A 14,381-nucleotide genomic window follows, 5' to 3' on the forward strand; every position below is an offset into this window, starting at 1 on the left:
AGCATGAAGAGACAAAACAAGACTGATGGCGTTAGGAACCTGGCAGAGTGTGTTATTCCCATTTCAAAAAACAACAAAATGTGTTGTTGGGAGAAATTAAATGATTTGACCTATGTTGTGGCAAAAGTGGTAGTTTCCCTCTGTGAAATACTTGCTGAATTTTTTATTAAGATCATCCCCACATTTCTGTCCCCCCTTCCTCCTCCTCCTCTTCAAATTATTGGCCACATGGTATACGCAAGTATTATTCTGCTCCCACCATAGGAACTGGGATGAAATATCTGTGGCTTAATTGGACAATATCTTACTTTTCTACCTTAGCACAAAGTTCAGTAGACAGTCATTCAAGCCAGATGGGTGTATGCCATGTAATCCTTTCATTGAAAAGCAATGTGTTTGCTGATTGTTGAAAATGCATGGTGCTCAGTGGCTATAGGCATTTCTGTGTTTTCACATCTCTTTCCTCAGGCAATATACATATATATATATATATGTACACATATTTCTGCTATTTAAATTAGCTGAAAATGTGTTTCCCAGAGGGAAAGGTGTAGGAGGGAGAAAGAAGCTTAAAAGGTCCAATTCATTAGTCATTGTTTACTTGATCTGAGATCGCTTGGCACATAAAACAATAGTTTTAGGCACATCTGTTCTGTTTGGAGGCAGGAGAAGAACAAGAAACATTGACAGATGCATAATATCAAAATAAAACATTCCTGCAATAATAAATACATCTGATTTGGGAAAAGTAACATGCTTTGATAGTTGTTTCTACTTAATTTTATTGGAGTAGATGAGAATCAAGTACAATATTCACTTCTTCTAAAGCCACTCATAGGAAAAAAAAAGGGGGGGAGAGGAGAATGGATGGCATAGAAAGACGCATGAGAGATTTCAAAGCACGGGCAAATGTATTTCCATGCAATGCTACAGGCTTGGGGCAGAGTGGCTAGAAAGCTGTGCAGAGGAAAAGGATCTCTGGGTGCTGGTTGATGCTTGCCTGAACATGAGCCGGCAGTGTGCCCAGCTGGCCAAGAAGGCCAACGGCATCCTGGCTTGTATCAGGAATAGTATAGCCAGCAGGACCAGGGAGGTGATCATTCCCCTGTACTCTGCTCTGGTGAGGCCGCACCTCGAGTACTGCGTTCAGCTTTGGGCCCCTCAGTACAAGAAGGGCATCGAGGCCCTGCAGCATGCCCAGAGAAGGGCTATGAAATTGGTAAAGGGCCTCGAACACAAGTCCTGTGAGGAGCGGCTGAGGGAACTGGGGTTGTTTAGTCTAGAATCACAGAATCATTGAAACATTAAGGTTGGAAAAGACCTTCAAGATTATCTGGACTGACCATCACCCTAACACCAATGTCACCCACTAAACTATGTCCCTAAGAGAAGAGGAGGCTCAGGGGAGACCTGATTGCTCTCTACAGCTAACTGAAAGAAAGGTGTGGGGAGCTGGGTGTTGACCTCTTCTCGCAGGTAACTAGGGATAGGACTAGAGGGAATGGCCTCAAGTTGTGCCAGGGGAGGTTCATGTTGGAAATTAGGAGACATTTCTTCTCAGAAAGAGCAGTCAGGCATTGAAACGGGTTTCCCAGGGAGGTGGTGGAGTCACCTTCCCTCCGGGTGTTTAAGGAAAGTTTGAACGTGGTGCTTGGGGACATGGTTTAGTGGGTGATGTTGGTGGTTGGGGGATCATTGGACCAGATGATCTTGAAAGTCATTTCCAACCTTAATGATTCTATGCTCCTATTTTGCTATAAATAGGTTTCAATGTTTTTTTATATCTTTGCTGAGAGAAAGGTTAGATGCTTAAACACATACAGCTTAAAAAATATTTTTTCTATTCTCATTTATTGTATGCAATAGTGGTAACCATTCTGAGAGTCATTGGCATATTTCTTATTCATTTATTTCAGCAGTTGTTAATTATAAGACTGGTAGCTATCCAGTGACAACACACAATTCTTAAGGGATTTTTGCTGAGAGAGTTGGTACTGTCTGAACTATCAGTACAGTACATCCATGTCTGACCCATATTTTGGAATTTGATATAAATCATGTTGCTAATGAGTAGTGTGTGAGGCTATAACTAGCTCCATTTAAGTCTTGCAATTTACAGGAAAGCCATTTGTGCCACAGCGTATTTAATGGCAGATACTACCAGCAGCTTATTTGATAAATGATTGTCTAGCACACGGAGAGTGGGTTTTTAGAGTTTTCCTGTTCAGCTTGATTTGGTTCCAACAAGAACCATTTCACCTCACAAGGGAAATTAGGTCTATGTTACTGGACAGAGGTGGTGAATGTGAAATATTCCTGAGCTAAAGCATCAATCAGGTGGCTTGTCCAAGAGGCAGAGGAACAGTACCTCAGTCTTCAGAAACAGTATAAAAGAAAGGATCTGTCTCAGGAATGTGTTTAATCCACAGTTTAAGAGAACGTTGTGAAGCTATAAAAATTGGGAGGTGACACTTATGAGTTATAACAGTATGCACGAAGAAAAATAATTAAAAATATTCTGTCTTCACCTTTGCAATGTGCGCTTAATCTTTGCTTGAACACTGTGGAACCTGATAATGTTTGCATTCAGGATTTTTAATTGTCCTGAAGTACTCTAGGATGGGAAACAATACATTAAGTCATGCAGTATCACCTTGGAGGAACCCAACACTGCAAAATTTATTGCCAAAAAATCGGATTAGGCTTTCCTTCTGTTTAAAGATACATTCGCTTGTTCCTGTGAAGACTGGCTGTTCAATAAATACTGTTAAACATATGAAGAAAATACTTCCGCTTAAAGTAAGGACAGTCATTAAAAGAAACAGGGTATAAGCTGTTCGGCTTTCTCCAGATTTATTCATCTGTAGTGATGGCTTCTGGAGACAGAGTTATATGAAGTGTCCACAGTGACCAGTTATTTTAAGAAGCATTCAGAATAGCTGTGATTTATTTGCCTGGATAAAGAAACGTGGTGGATATTTATCAGTATGCTTTAGGTTCATGTCTTTCAATAGCTGATTTGCACAAAAACAGGGAAGTCTATACTAGAAGAATAAGATGCATTTATTCCTTATCTCCTGAAGGACCAGGTATGACTGATGAAGCTACAGATAAGGCTAAAGCATTTTTAGTAGAAAGCAGTCTAAGCAGCCTTTAATAATCAGTAATATTGCCAGTAAGTGTCTATCATAGCTATTAAAAGCTGAATTCAGTATAATATATCATGTGGTGAGTCTCTAAGTAAGGTATTGTCCCAGATATAAAGCTTGTCCTGTCATAAACAAGCTTTGGAGGTGAGGTGTAGGGGTCACGTAACAAAATTAAAAGAACTGAAATCCTTATCCCCACATCAAGCATGGCTTGTCCTCTTTCTGTTCAGCTTTCTGCCAGCCCATGCAGCTTCTCTGCCTGGGAAGGCACTGGCATATTCACTATCCTAAAGCCATAGCCAAGAACACATTTCTGTATGTCTGGATTTCTTTGCTTTATTGCTCAGGGGGCTTTTCTTTGAGGGGAAGGGGAACAGCACTGTTACTTGTTAAGAACTTAAGGTAGGAGTTGCAGAGTGAATGAAGTCCTATTTTCCTACTATATAGAAATAAAAGAAATAACAAATAGTTTGAAGTATAAGGGCTATGTTAAAATCTGAGATTTCACATTTCTTATGTATACAAGAGCTCAGTATGCAACAGAAGTCTCCCAGACCAAGAGAAGTTTTGGGCCCTGATGTTTTTTTGTGAATGCAAACTGCACATTTGTCTCAATTCTTAGCTGCACTTGCACAAAACTATTTCCAGTTCCTTCAGAGATTCAAATAAACATATTCCAAAGAGTTGAAAACAAAACAAACAAACAAACAAACAAAAAACCACACTTTCTTCATGATAGTTAAATCAGCACTTCTAGGAATAGAGGGCCAGTCTTTCAGTTTGAGTACATCAGTGTGACTCTATAGCCTTGTGAGGAATCACACAGACTTATGCATGCTGGACATCTGGTCTTCACCTAGTTTTCCTTTCAGAGTGGTGCTTTTACTGTGTGTCTTTTATTTTTATAAAGAAAACCTCACAAGTGTAAGCAAGAATGCTTCTATACATTTTCAAATTATGAATGAAATAATATTCTGTTCAACCACTTAAAAATCTGGATTACAAAGGAAAAACAAACAAACAAAAACCCTACAGTTTCCTTTCAGAAAAAGATGCACTCTACCACAGCAGCTCTGTTGTGCCCTATATTGTGTGTGTGTTTTTGGCTCTGACATGAATGAGAATCAAGGAAAGAGCATAAAAGTTAAAGCAGGTTCACCTGGAGCACAGTGCCCTCAATATGTCAGTGGTAGCTCTTCCACTGCTGCCTCAATAAATATAAAAGTCTTTAATGGCTTATTACAACCATTCAGTCCAGCTGCCTTTATGATGTGTATACCCCTCTTGCCTGTGCCAGGTTAAGGTTTTATTTGGAAGCATCCTCTGAGCTTCTTCACACCGTGATCATTTCCCAGCAGTGTGTGGTCACACTGAAACAAATTCATGTAGGATGATTGTCCTTTTATTTATCCTTTGTACACTGGAAGTCATTTAAAGTCTGTTCATTTACGCCAGTGTAAAACTGGATAATACAGTTGTAAGGCTAAGTGGTGTTCATGCTAGTTGCGTAGTGGGAAATAGGAAGATCTAAGAGGACCCTTTCTCTTTGAGTAGTTTCTTTTCATAGATCCAGCTCTACTTTCATTCACTCGGGGGGGAGATTTTCATTAACTTCAGTGCATGTGGGGACATGGCAGTCTTGACATCCTTTGTGGTCTCAGATGTATAGTTGCATAAACATAAAAGAAAAATAGGTAATGTTTATGACCGGATTTTCAGCTTCTAGAAATCAGTGCAACTCTTTCCACTAGCACTTAAGCTAGCAAATGTTTTTGTATGTTGTGATTCTGATGGAATTATTTAGGAGGGTCTCTGGAGTATAAATTGGTGTGTTTGGTAGTTGAATATGCTAAATTATAAAATTATCCCAGTCTCTTTAGGAAGTCTATCCACAGTGGTGCCAATCCTGGGAAAACTTTTGGCACTGAAACACATTTTCCAGATGAAACTCAACAGTTAGATTTATCTCATAGGAAAGCAAAATACATTGCTGGGGATAACTTGATCCCAGTTTTCAGGAGAGTATTAAGATTAAGATCAGGTCAGGCTGATCTTCTGCCTGCCAGAAGTATAGATTTGCTACGCTGTCAAAATGAATAAACAGTGTTCCTCCAGATTTCCACATAATGAACTGCTTCATAGGTATACTTACCATCTGTATCCTTCCATGTTAAAAAAGTCCTGAATCCAATTCTTCCTGTCCAAATCTCCAGGCAGAAAAAAACGTATTGTGTTAAGTGGAAAATGCAAACACCTCATCAAAGCACCGTATGTCTTAGATAATAACTGTGGTCATGCTACCAGGGAAATTCCCCACAAAGCTGAACTTCAAGATAGCAGGTGGTTTAGTCAATGGCAGTAATCTGCAGATTGCCCTCAGGAGTTCTGTCTTCTGCAGGCAGCATACATGGTCTGGAGAATATTCTTTGATGAGAAGTGCTAGACATAGTGGTACAGCGAGGAAGCTGCCAATGCAACATGGTGATTGCTGCAGATTCTCTTGTCAGTGTTCAGACCTTACAAGATCCTTGCAAAATATTGCCAGCTGTATGCAGCCCACAAAAAAAATGGTAGTGTATTACTTACTAAACCCACCAGATTCCCACTGACCTCCTATCGTTCACAAATAACGATTTAAATAAAAGATCACAAGGGCTATTTAAAAGATCACATGGCATAAGGACTATTTAAGTGAAAGACCATTTATCTACCTCAGTAAGTGATTCACAATCTGGCCATGTGCTAATTGAAGCTCAAAAAGCTGTGAAAATAGATATCTAGAGAGCGTAAGCTCGATACTCTGGGATAAAAAAAAAAAAAAGAAAAAAAAAAAGTGTGCAGATTGCCATGAGGGCTATGACGGCAGCTGGAGCTGGGGGGTGCGCAGGAGATGAGCTTTCTGCCTGCTCACCAGCATCAGATCCCCGGGCAGTTTTGGGGGGCATACAGATAACACTGTTGGGATACCCCTCAGAGGCTGGCAGTGGACTTGTGTTATGTCAGCTGAATTTTAGGGGCTTCTGTCGTATGTAAAAATAAATCACTGTGGTTCCTGTCAAGGGAATGGTAACTGAACAGTTGTTGCTCATATGTGCTGCTTCTTACCGGCACTCAGCTGAGAGCAGGTTTTGCTGCTGTGGTTTTGTATCTACAAACCTGTGGCGGTGAAATGTCTTTGGCAGAGGGATCTGAACCTTCTCATCTTTTCCTTTGTTATCTGCAGGTCCAACAGATCTCAGTATGAAGAGGCAGTTAGCAACCAGCTCTGGATCCTCCAGTAGTACAAGCTCTAGACCCCAGCTGAGTCCGACTGAGATAAACGCAGTGAGGCAGCTTGTGGCAGGGTATCGAGAATCAGCCGCATTTTTATTGCGTTCTGCAGATGAACTGGAAAACCTTATTTTGCAGCAGAACTGAGTCATGTGAACTACACACTGGCCTGGTCTTATCTCAGAGTTTCCACTAATGACATTTTGATTTCGCAGAGCACACACTTCAGTTACTGCACAGTCTTTTAGGAGAGTTAATTACCATAATGCCACACTGTTCTTGATCCATAAAGTGATGTGTTAAGGTGCTTCAAGTGAACTTCGACCTCTGGTATTTCTGAGGTACTTTACTGTGTCCAGCCTATTGCTTTTGTTTTAGTGTGTCAGCATAAATATCGAAAAAGTGGCTAGAAATTAACTCGTTCTAACAAGTGGAGGAAACAGAAGATGCTGTGATGGTTTTTAAAAAAATAGTTCAAGATCCAAGTGCAATATTAGTGGAATGTGATACTGACTCATTGGACTTAAAGCTGCAGTATATGGCAAAACGTTGCCAAATGTCCTGTTGCTACAGGGCACAATTGCAATTAAAAGGATCTTGTATTTTAAAAAAATGTAATTTTTATAAAAAACAAAACAAAAGATTTTTGTTTTCATTCAAGATTTTTCATTTTTACTTTGGTAAACTTTTTCACTGGTCCTGAAAATGTTTTGAGGAGCTATTGTAAGTCCCCCCTTCCTCTCTTGAACCCCTGACTGTGCCCTTTTACCCAACTTCATATTCTTTCTACAACGAGTAACTCTTGATGCTGGATAATTCTTCCCCCATGTACTGTAAATTGTCATCTATGGAATACCTTCCAAAGGAAGCATGCATTTCCTGCATTCATACCATTCTCAACTCCATTCTGTAATATATTGCAGCTTTATTAGCAATTAATAAAGAGTTGAGGGTTTTTTAAAAAAAAGACATATCATTGAGAAAAAAATAAAAAGAGAAATTGATTTCTTATGGTGAGCTCATCTAACTCCATGATCACTGCTGCTGTCCTATACAAGTCCCTCTAGTTGTGATTGGATGTAGATGGTGAATGTTAAGAGGTTGCAAGTGACAATCTGAAAATTTGCACTCGTGTGTATTTATTTTGTTTTCCTTAATTTAAACAAAATTCTAATGGAGGAAGGTCACTGACACTTCTGGTATGATTTGTATAATTCCCAGGCCTAGCTAAAAAAATGTACAAAAATGTAAATGGATGCAGCTGCAACTATAATAAAACTTTTCTCTCCCCTCCCCCACTCTTCCCAACCCCTCTATTTCTTATTTTATAATATTGATTACACATTAATGGTGTTTTCTTTGTGCACTACGGCAGGCTTATTTTTAAGTATATAGAAGAGGTACTTTAGTTTATGCTTACTGTACTATCTGTTCTGTTGTTTAGCTTTTGTTGAATAACAAGTTTCTTGTGCATTCCTAAATTTGCCTTATTTCATGTACAAAATTTTATGTAATTCCATTTTTGACAATGAGTTTAAGGCATCAGTGATATTTTATATCTACTTGTTACATATAGTTTTCCAAGTAATGACTGTGATTGTGACCAAGTAATGTGCACTTTTTCTTGTAACTGTGGACATTGCTATGCTTTTTTTTCTCTAGTGTTTCTAGAATTACTGTTGCTTACAGTTATGTAAAAGAAAAAGAACTTTTGTGATACTGTTGGTGAATATTAATGTGAAAAAGCCTATGAAATATGAGTATTTTGGAGGTACATAGATACACAAACATCTCTAAGTTGTGGACTGATGTTCACATATTTAAATGAGAATTCAAAACCTGAGGGCTGGAATCATTTCCTCTGTTTTGTTTGGGTAAATAAACAGATTTCTGTGTTTAAATACATGATTGTGAAACATTATAACATTCAAATTGACATAGCATTTAAAGCTGTAAATATTATTCTCTTTAAACAGGAAAAAGAGATTTCCAGTCCAATTCATGCAGACAGCCAAAGCTCATTTCTCAAAATTATTGAGTAAATCCAGTAGGCTTATCTAGCTGAAGCTTTGTTTTAATGAGGAATTTCCTCAATAAGAGCAGAAGCGTGTGGTCCATAAATCATGAGATCTGAGTCACTAACATTTTATAGCACTAAGTTGGCTGGAGGCAACACCATTTTGCTACTCTGCATTTATGTTTAAATATCTATTGGGTGCCTTTTTAAAGGCACTTATTCTTGGATATGAGAATGCTGTTGCAATTTCTTATTAACTGTTACCCATCATTTGACAGATGCATTTGCTTCTTAGATCTCACCATGCTTGTGAAATCCTGTAGCTCATCTACACCACAGAAGTGTGGTTCCCTCTACTTCTGTCTCTACGGGCATTCAAAAGTCTTTTAGGAACCAAGTGCCTTTTTCCTCTCTTCCACGTTCAGATAACTACATCTTATTCTGTCTCTTGCTTGTCAGGAGGGGATGAAGCAGGTACCTTGTGCCAGGCTGCTGTGTTGTCTTCAGCCAAAGAACAGCTCTGGCACACATTTTCCTCAGAGAAGAAGGGTGAAAACTGTGCTTAGGTTTCCAAGTTTCCTTAGTTCTGTTTTGCAGGGCCAGTATGCCTCAAGCTGCCAGTTAAGCAGCAACCAGCAGTTTTTTCCAAGAGGCTGTTTGCCAGCCAGGAATGCTTCTCAGCTGGGCAGCCTCACTGCTTTTTAAGCCACCCTGCTAAATCTAGATAAGGACAATAGGCTAGAGGAAGAGGGGGTAAGAGATTTAGATCAGTGTTCTACCATCTGACTCCTCTTTCCTCTCCACCAATCCTTCCTTCTCTTGAGAGAAAAGTAAGAAAGTTGCAGATCACCATGTGACCTTCAAGGCCTGTTGCTAGTCTTTCCTTTTTCCTGCTCCACCCTTAACTTACCTTAATAGTTCCCCAAGTGTGACTTCTATACCACATCCTCTTCTGGCTGTCTTCTTTGAAAATTTTAAGGCCTTCCTCAATTATGGGAGCAATTTACATCTGTCTCTAAATGCTCAAAGAGATACTTAGCTTTCAGCCCTCAAGTGGTTTATCTGTGCCATATTCCAACAAGCTAATGGGATTTTTACTCTATAGCTGCTTCCACCTCTGAGTACATTTTTTTTTTCATCTCCTCTTTAAAGCAATCACGGATTCAGCTATAATTTTAACTTTCTGTTCTATGAGTATACTGAAATTCAATCCCATCCAGTGAGGGAGAGACAATAAATCTCAGTCCACTTCTGTGTGTGCAGATATAAACCAGACATCACAATTAAGTTTGCCCTCTTGGATCTAATATAGCTCTCAGAGCCATCTACTCTCTGCCTGCCTTGAGCCTCCTAAGGAAGAAAGGGCTCAGGTGGGGAAGAACTCTCTTGAGCCACAGGCTGAGTCAGCTATTCAGAAATAAATTCAGAGTTATTTCTTTTCCCTATCCACATCTTCTGTAACCAATGCCTACTCACCTCAGGCTAAATAAATTTTGCTGTTAGGGTAAGGTCAATCCCTTCCAGTACAGGCACATCCCTGAGTATTCCTGTCTAAGACTGCCTTCACAAAAGCATTATCCTTACATTCAGTATCATTATTGTACCAGTCCTTCAATTAATGCATGCCTCGGTACACCTCATCAGTGCGGGCTGTAGGTGTTGGTCTGCCTTGACACAGCCTTACATCTTCCCAGCTATCCTTCAGGTTCCTTGGGAGCAGTCCTGTAAGACCTTCAGTCTTCCAGGGAGTTTCTGGAAAGGGTGGTTTTCACTGATAGGACAAGCAACTGTGGGTAGCAGTTTTAGAAACAACCTTAAGTTGTGGGTAGTAGACAATCCCACCAGCTTGGTAACTTACTGGATTTATTTACTGTATTTGACATTGTCAGCGGAGAAACTGGAGCCAGAATTCATGAAAAGAGATCTGGGGTCAAATGGATTCTTCCAGGTTGGCACCTTGCTCCTTGTCATCAAAGAACACCACCGTAACAGTCACGATGATCATGAGTATCAGAAGCTCCAGAAAACCAGTGCATGGGTAAGCAAGTGTTTGACAGTTCAAAAGCTGTCCATCCCTTATGGAGAATCTTCTGAACAAGGAAAAATAGATGAGCATGTACATGATCATAGCTATAAAAATAATCAGAAAGCAACTATACTGAAGGAATTAGATATTCTTGTTGTAATGATCTGTGTACTTGCTGACTACCTTTTAAGGGGAGGTAAGTTTTGTGAAACACTGAAACACGGAGAAAATTTGTTTTTCTCAAGTTCCTATCCCTGTGTTAAAAACTTACTATAAACTTGTTAAAACACCTCTCAATTTGACTCTGAGAGGCTCTGCAGACATTCATAAGGAAGATGTATATTTTTTTTTCTATGTACAGCAGATCTAAATAGAGGCTGGAGTCAGAATTTAGCCCCGACAGCAACCACTATTGAAAAACAGTTACCAGCACATGAAAATGAATTGTGAAATAATGGCACAAATCAAGCAATTGACTGGTTACTGGAGTAAGTATAGAAGAATATAAAATGGCTGCACTGGACAAGACTGATCTTTCACTTACCCTTGTATCCTGGCTCTGACAATAAATAGAACACATAAAGATGTAGCAAAAATAGCAATACAGAAGAACAGAGCAATCATAAAGAAATGCCTTCTAAATATATGCCCATGACCTTCAACAATTTGAGGCTATCATAGGTTGTCCCTGGCTGCAGGTATAATCCCACCCTGTTTGTTGCTCTCTCACTCCTCCCAGGAGGGAAAGAATCAGAAGGGCAAAATTGAGAGAGAAAAAGAAAAGAAAAGAAAAGAAAAGAAAAGAAAAGAAAAGAAAAGAAAAGAAAAGAAAAGAAAAGAAAAGAAAAGAAAAGAAAAGAAAAGAAAAGAAAAGAAAAGAAAAGAAAAGAAAAGAAAAGAAAAGAAAAGAAAAGAAAAGAAAAGAAAAGAAAAGAAAAAAAGAAAAGAAAGAAAAGAAGAAGAAAAGAAGAAGAAAAGAAAAGAAGAAAAGAAAGAAAAAGAGAGAGAGAAAGAGAGAAAAAGAGAGAAAGAGAGAAAATAAAAAAAGTGGGTAGTGTTTAATAATTGAAGAAAAAAAAAGAACAAAAAAAAATGATGGAAAGGAAATCACTCACCACCTCTGATCAGCAGACTAGTCCCTGAGCGATGACTACTCTGGAAAAGCTTCCTCCTGGTCTTATTGCTGAGATTGGCATTATATGGTATGGAACATCTCTTTGGACACTACAGTTCAGCTGACCCAGTTGTCCTCTCCCAGCCCACCCCTTGCCCACCTACTTGCTGTGGGTGGGTCACACTGGGAAACAGAGAAAGTCTTGATGCTTTCTAGACACTGTTCAGCAATAGCTAAAATGTTCATACGCTACATCTGATGCATTTTTAGCCACAAATCCAAAGCACAGCACCATATGGGCTGCTGCGAAGAACAGAACATCATGGGTTGGAAGGAACCTTAAAGATCATATAATTCCACCCCTCACACTCCACTATGGGCAGGGACATCTCCCCCCAGACCAGGTTGCTCAAAGCCCCATACAGCCTGGCCTTGAACACATCCAGGGATGGGGCATCCACAGCTTCTCTGGGCAACCTGTTCAGTGCCTCACCCACCCTCATAGTACAGAATTTACTCCTAACCTCTAATCTAAATCTCCTCTCTTTTAGTTTTAAACCGTTCCTCCTTGTCCTATTACTAGCTGCCCATGTAAAAAGTTGGTCTCCAAGGAAAATTAACTCCATCCCAGCCAGACCCAGCACAGAGGCTCATGAACTTCCTGACCTATAGGATGTCTACGTCATTTGGAATATGAGAGTATTGGCCAAAATCAGGAATCCATTGTGCTATACTCTTTCCAAACATAGTGAGACATCATGTTGGCCTGAAAGCACTCCTATCTACATGGATACCAATGCGTAGGAGGAAAAAAACAGGCAGAAAAGGCAGGCGAGTTGCTCGAGGCCATGCAATCTGTGAATGCCTGAGCCAGGTCCCTTGACTCCTTTCCAATATCCTGTCCCAATAAGCAGTGTTCCAGATGTGCCAAGTACAGAATGTAAAGTCCAAAGATTGAATTCTGTTTTTCTAGTAAGCTGTCCTCAGGACTGGATCAAATGTTGGGGAAGAGGATGCAGAAATGGTTTTATACTTTAAACCAAATAACCCATTTAAATCTCTCTTACACTGCTGAAAAAAAATGGAGCACAAAGGAGCTGGAAAGACTGTAAAATTAACACCTGCTTTATGAATAGAAACTTTATGTTGCACCACCTAATTCAGTTAATTTCCCTGAGTATGAAGAAAGATTTTTTTATGCAAAGTTTTTTGTTCCCGGTTCTAACAACGAATGTCTGGAAACACAATAGAAAAGAGTTCTAATTATTGTGACTACATATATAATTTATTTTGTAAGTATAGCTTTGCTGTGGTAAGCCAACTTTAAAATTATGGTGTAAGGAGAGTTGAGAGAAGGATCTGGTCTACCAATTGTGTGTAGATAGGATTGTCCATGTTTTGCCTGAGAGTCTAAGTAACCACTGACTCAGCGAGGGGACAGATCACAGGAGCTAATTAAAAAAGAAACAGTGTTAGAGTTTTCAAGGTTTTGTAGAAAATATTTTTAATTGAAGTTCTTTTTTTAAAGCTTCCCTGGAAACTTAAATCACATAAATTTTTGCTTTTTCCTGCAAGGATGCTGTTTTATTATTGTAGGGTTGCTAATCAGTTCTTGGTTTTTTTTTTTTTTTTTTTTTTTTTCAGTCACAACATAGCAAAACACTCATAGCAGGAAAAGCACTAGGATTTTATTTATTTATTTATTTAATAAAGCATAAGCATTTTTTATATTATTATTATTATTTCCAACATCTCTGTTTGACTTTTTAAAATGAATTTTATTTGTGCTTGCAAATTCAGAGTGCTGTAGCGCCACAAGTTTGACCTATTTATTTTCTCTCATCTTTTGTAGCAGGGAGGGAAGGATTTGTTATATGGAGGAATGGCTTCTAGCTGAGAAAAGTTCTTACTGCCCTAGCCAGCAGGAAGCTTTATTGGCATTCATTTGCTGCCCTTGATACTTGAAAATTGCAAGCTACAAAGCAAGCTTCACTTGCAGATCTGTTCTCTAATAATTAGCACAGGCTAATTTTTAAAACTTTTTTTTTTTTTCAAACACTTTTCAATAAAAACATTTAACTATTAAAAATAAATTACAGACTAATAGCAGTCTTTAATGTCCTACATATAGTTGTGGTACACATTCAGAAAACCTTAATAATCTCTGTGCTGAAGTACAGAATCATATGATTGCTCCTTTTTAAATTATTATTAGTGGAGTAGGAAGAAACAGTGAAGAAAAGACAAGAGGGAATTTAGGAAAGAAGAAATAGGGGGGAGGGAAGAAACTCTTCAGCAGTTCAGATGAGAGTTTTTTTACAGTATATGGAGTCCAGATTTCTACTGCTGTGTGGGCAAATCTGTACAGAGGAAGTCCACCTTTTAATATGGACAAGTGGGTCACAGAAGATAGCACATGCCTGTCTACTGTCCATGCCAATTGCTTTGTCACTCTGTTACCTTACAAACATTATGCTGATGAAGGGCTTGAAATCAAGCTCGATTCAAAAACTACCACATAGTTATTGACTAAAGTTTAGTGTCTTAAATACCAAATCCTTTAGATCCTAGTATCAATACCTCGACCCATTATTCCAATATGTGTCAGAGTATGCTGTTAGGATCACTGTATGCTGCTATAGAAAAGCTTTCTTTCCTGATCTCTTTTTGTCTAGTCATTGCATTTCTAATATTTTTGGGGCTGAAGAGTTTGTGGAAAATTTCCATGAAATGCTGTGGCTAAGGTATTGTGGGAAGTCTGGGGATGTTTCAGTAATATTTTAGAAGATCTTCCAGAGGCAGAGG

At 38.9% G+C, this 14,381-nt stretch overlaps 1 protein-coding gene across 9 annotated transcripts in view; it reads left to right on the plus strand.

Moving 5' to 3' along the window:
• Positions 1-8,324, plus strand: part of NOL4 (nucleolar protein 4) — a 191,058-nt gene extending 182,734 nt beyond the window's left edge. For all 9 annotated transcript variants that reach the window (XM_083823471.1, XM_083823470.1, XM_083823467.1 and 6 more), the window contains one exon: positions 6,373-8,324. In XM_083823471.1, the coding sequence (XP_083679597.1) occupies positions 6,373-6,566 (194 nt within the window). In that variant the 3' untranslated portion in view covers positions 6,567-8,324. The remainder of the gene's footprint in view (positions 1-6,372) is intronic.
• The last annotated feature ends 6,057 nt before the right edge of the window (positions 8,325-14,381 follow it).

The sequence above is a fragment of the Anser anser genome, assembly GCF_964211835.1.
Source record: "Anser anser genome assembly, chromosome: 2".
In the NCBI taxonomy this organism is placed as follows: Eukaryota; Metazoa; Chordata; class Aves; order Anseriformes; family Anatidae; genus Anser; species Anser anser.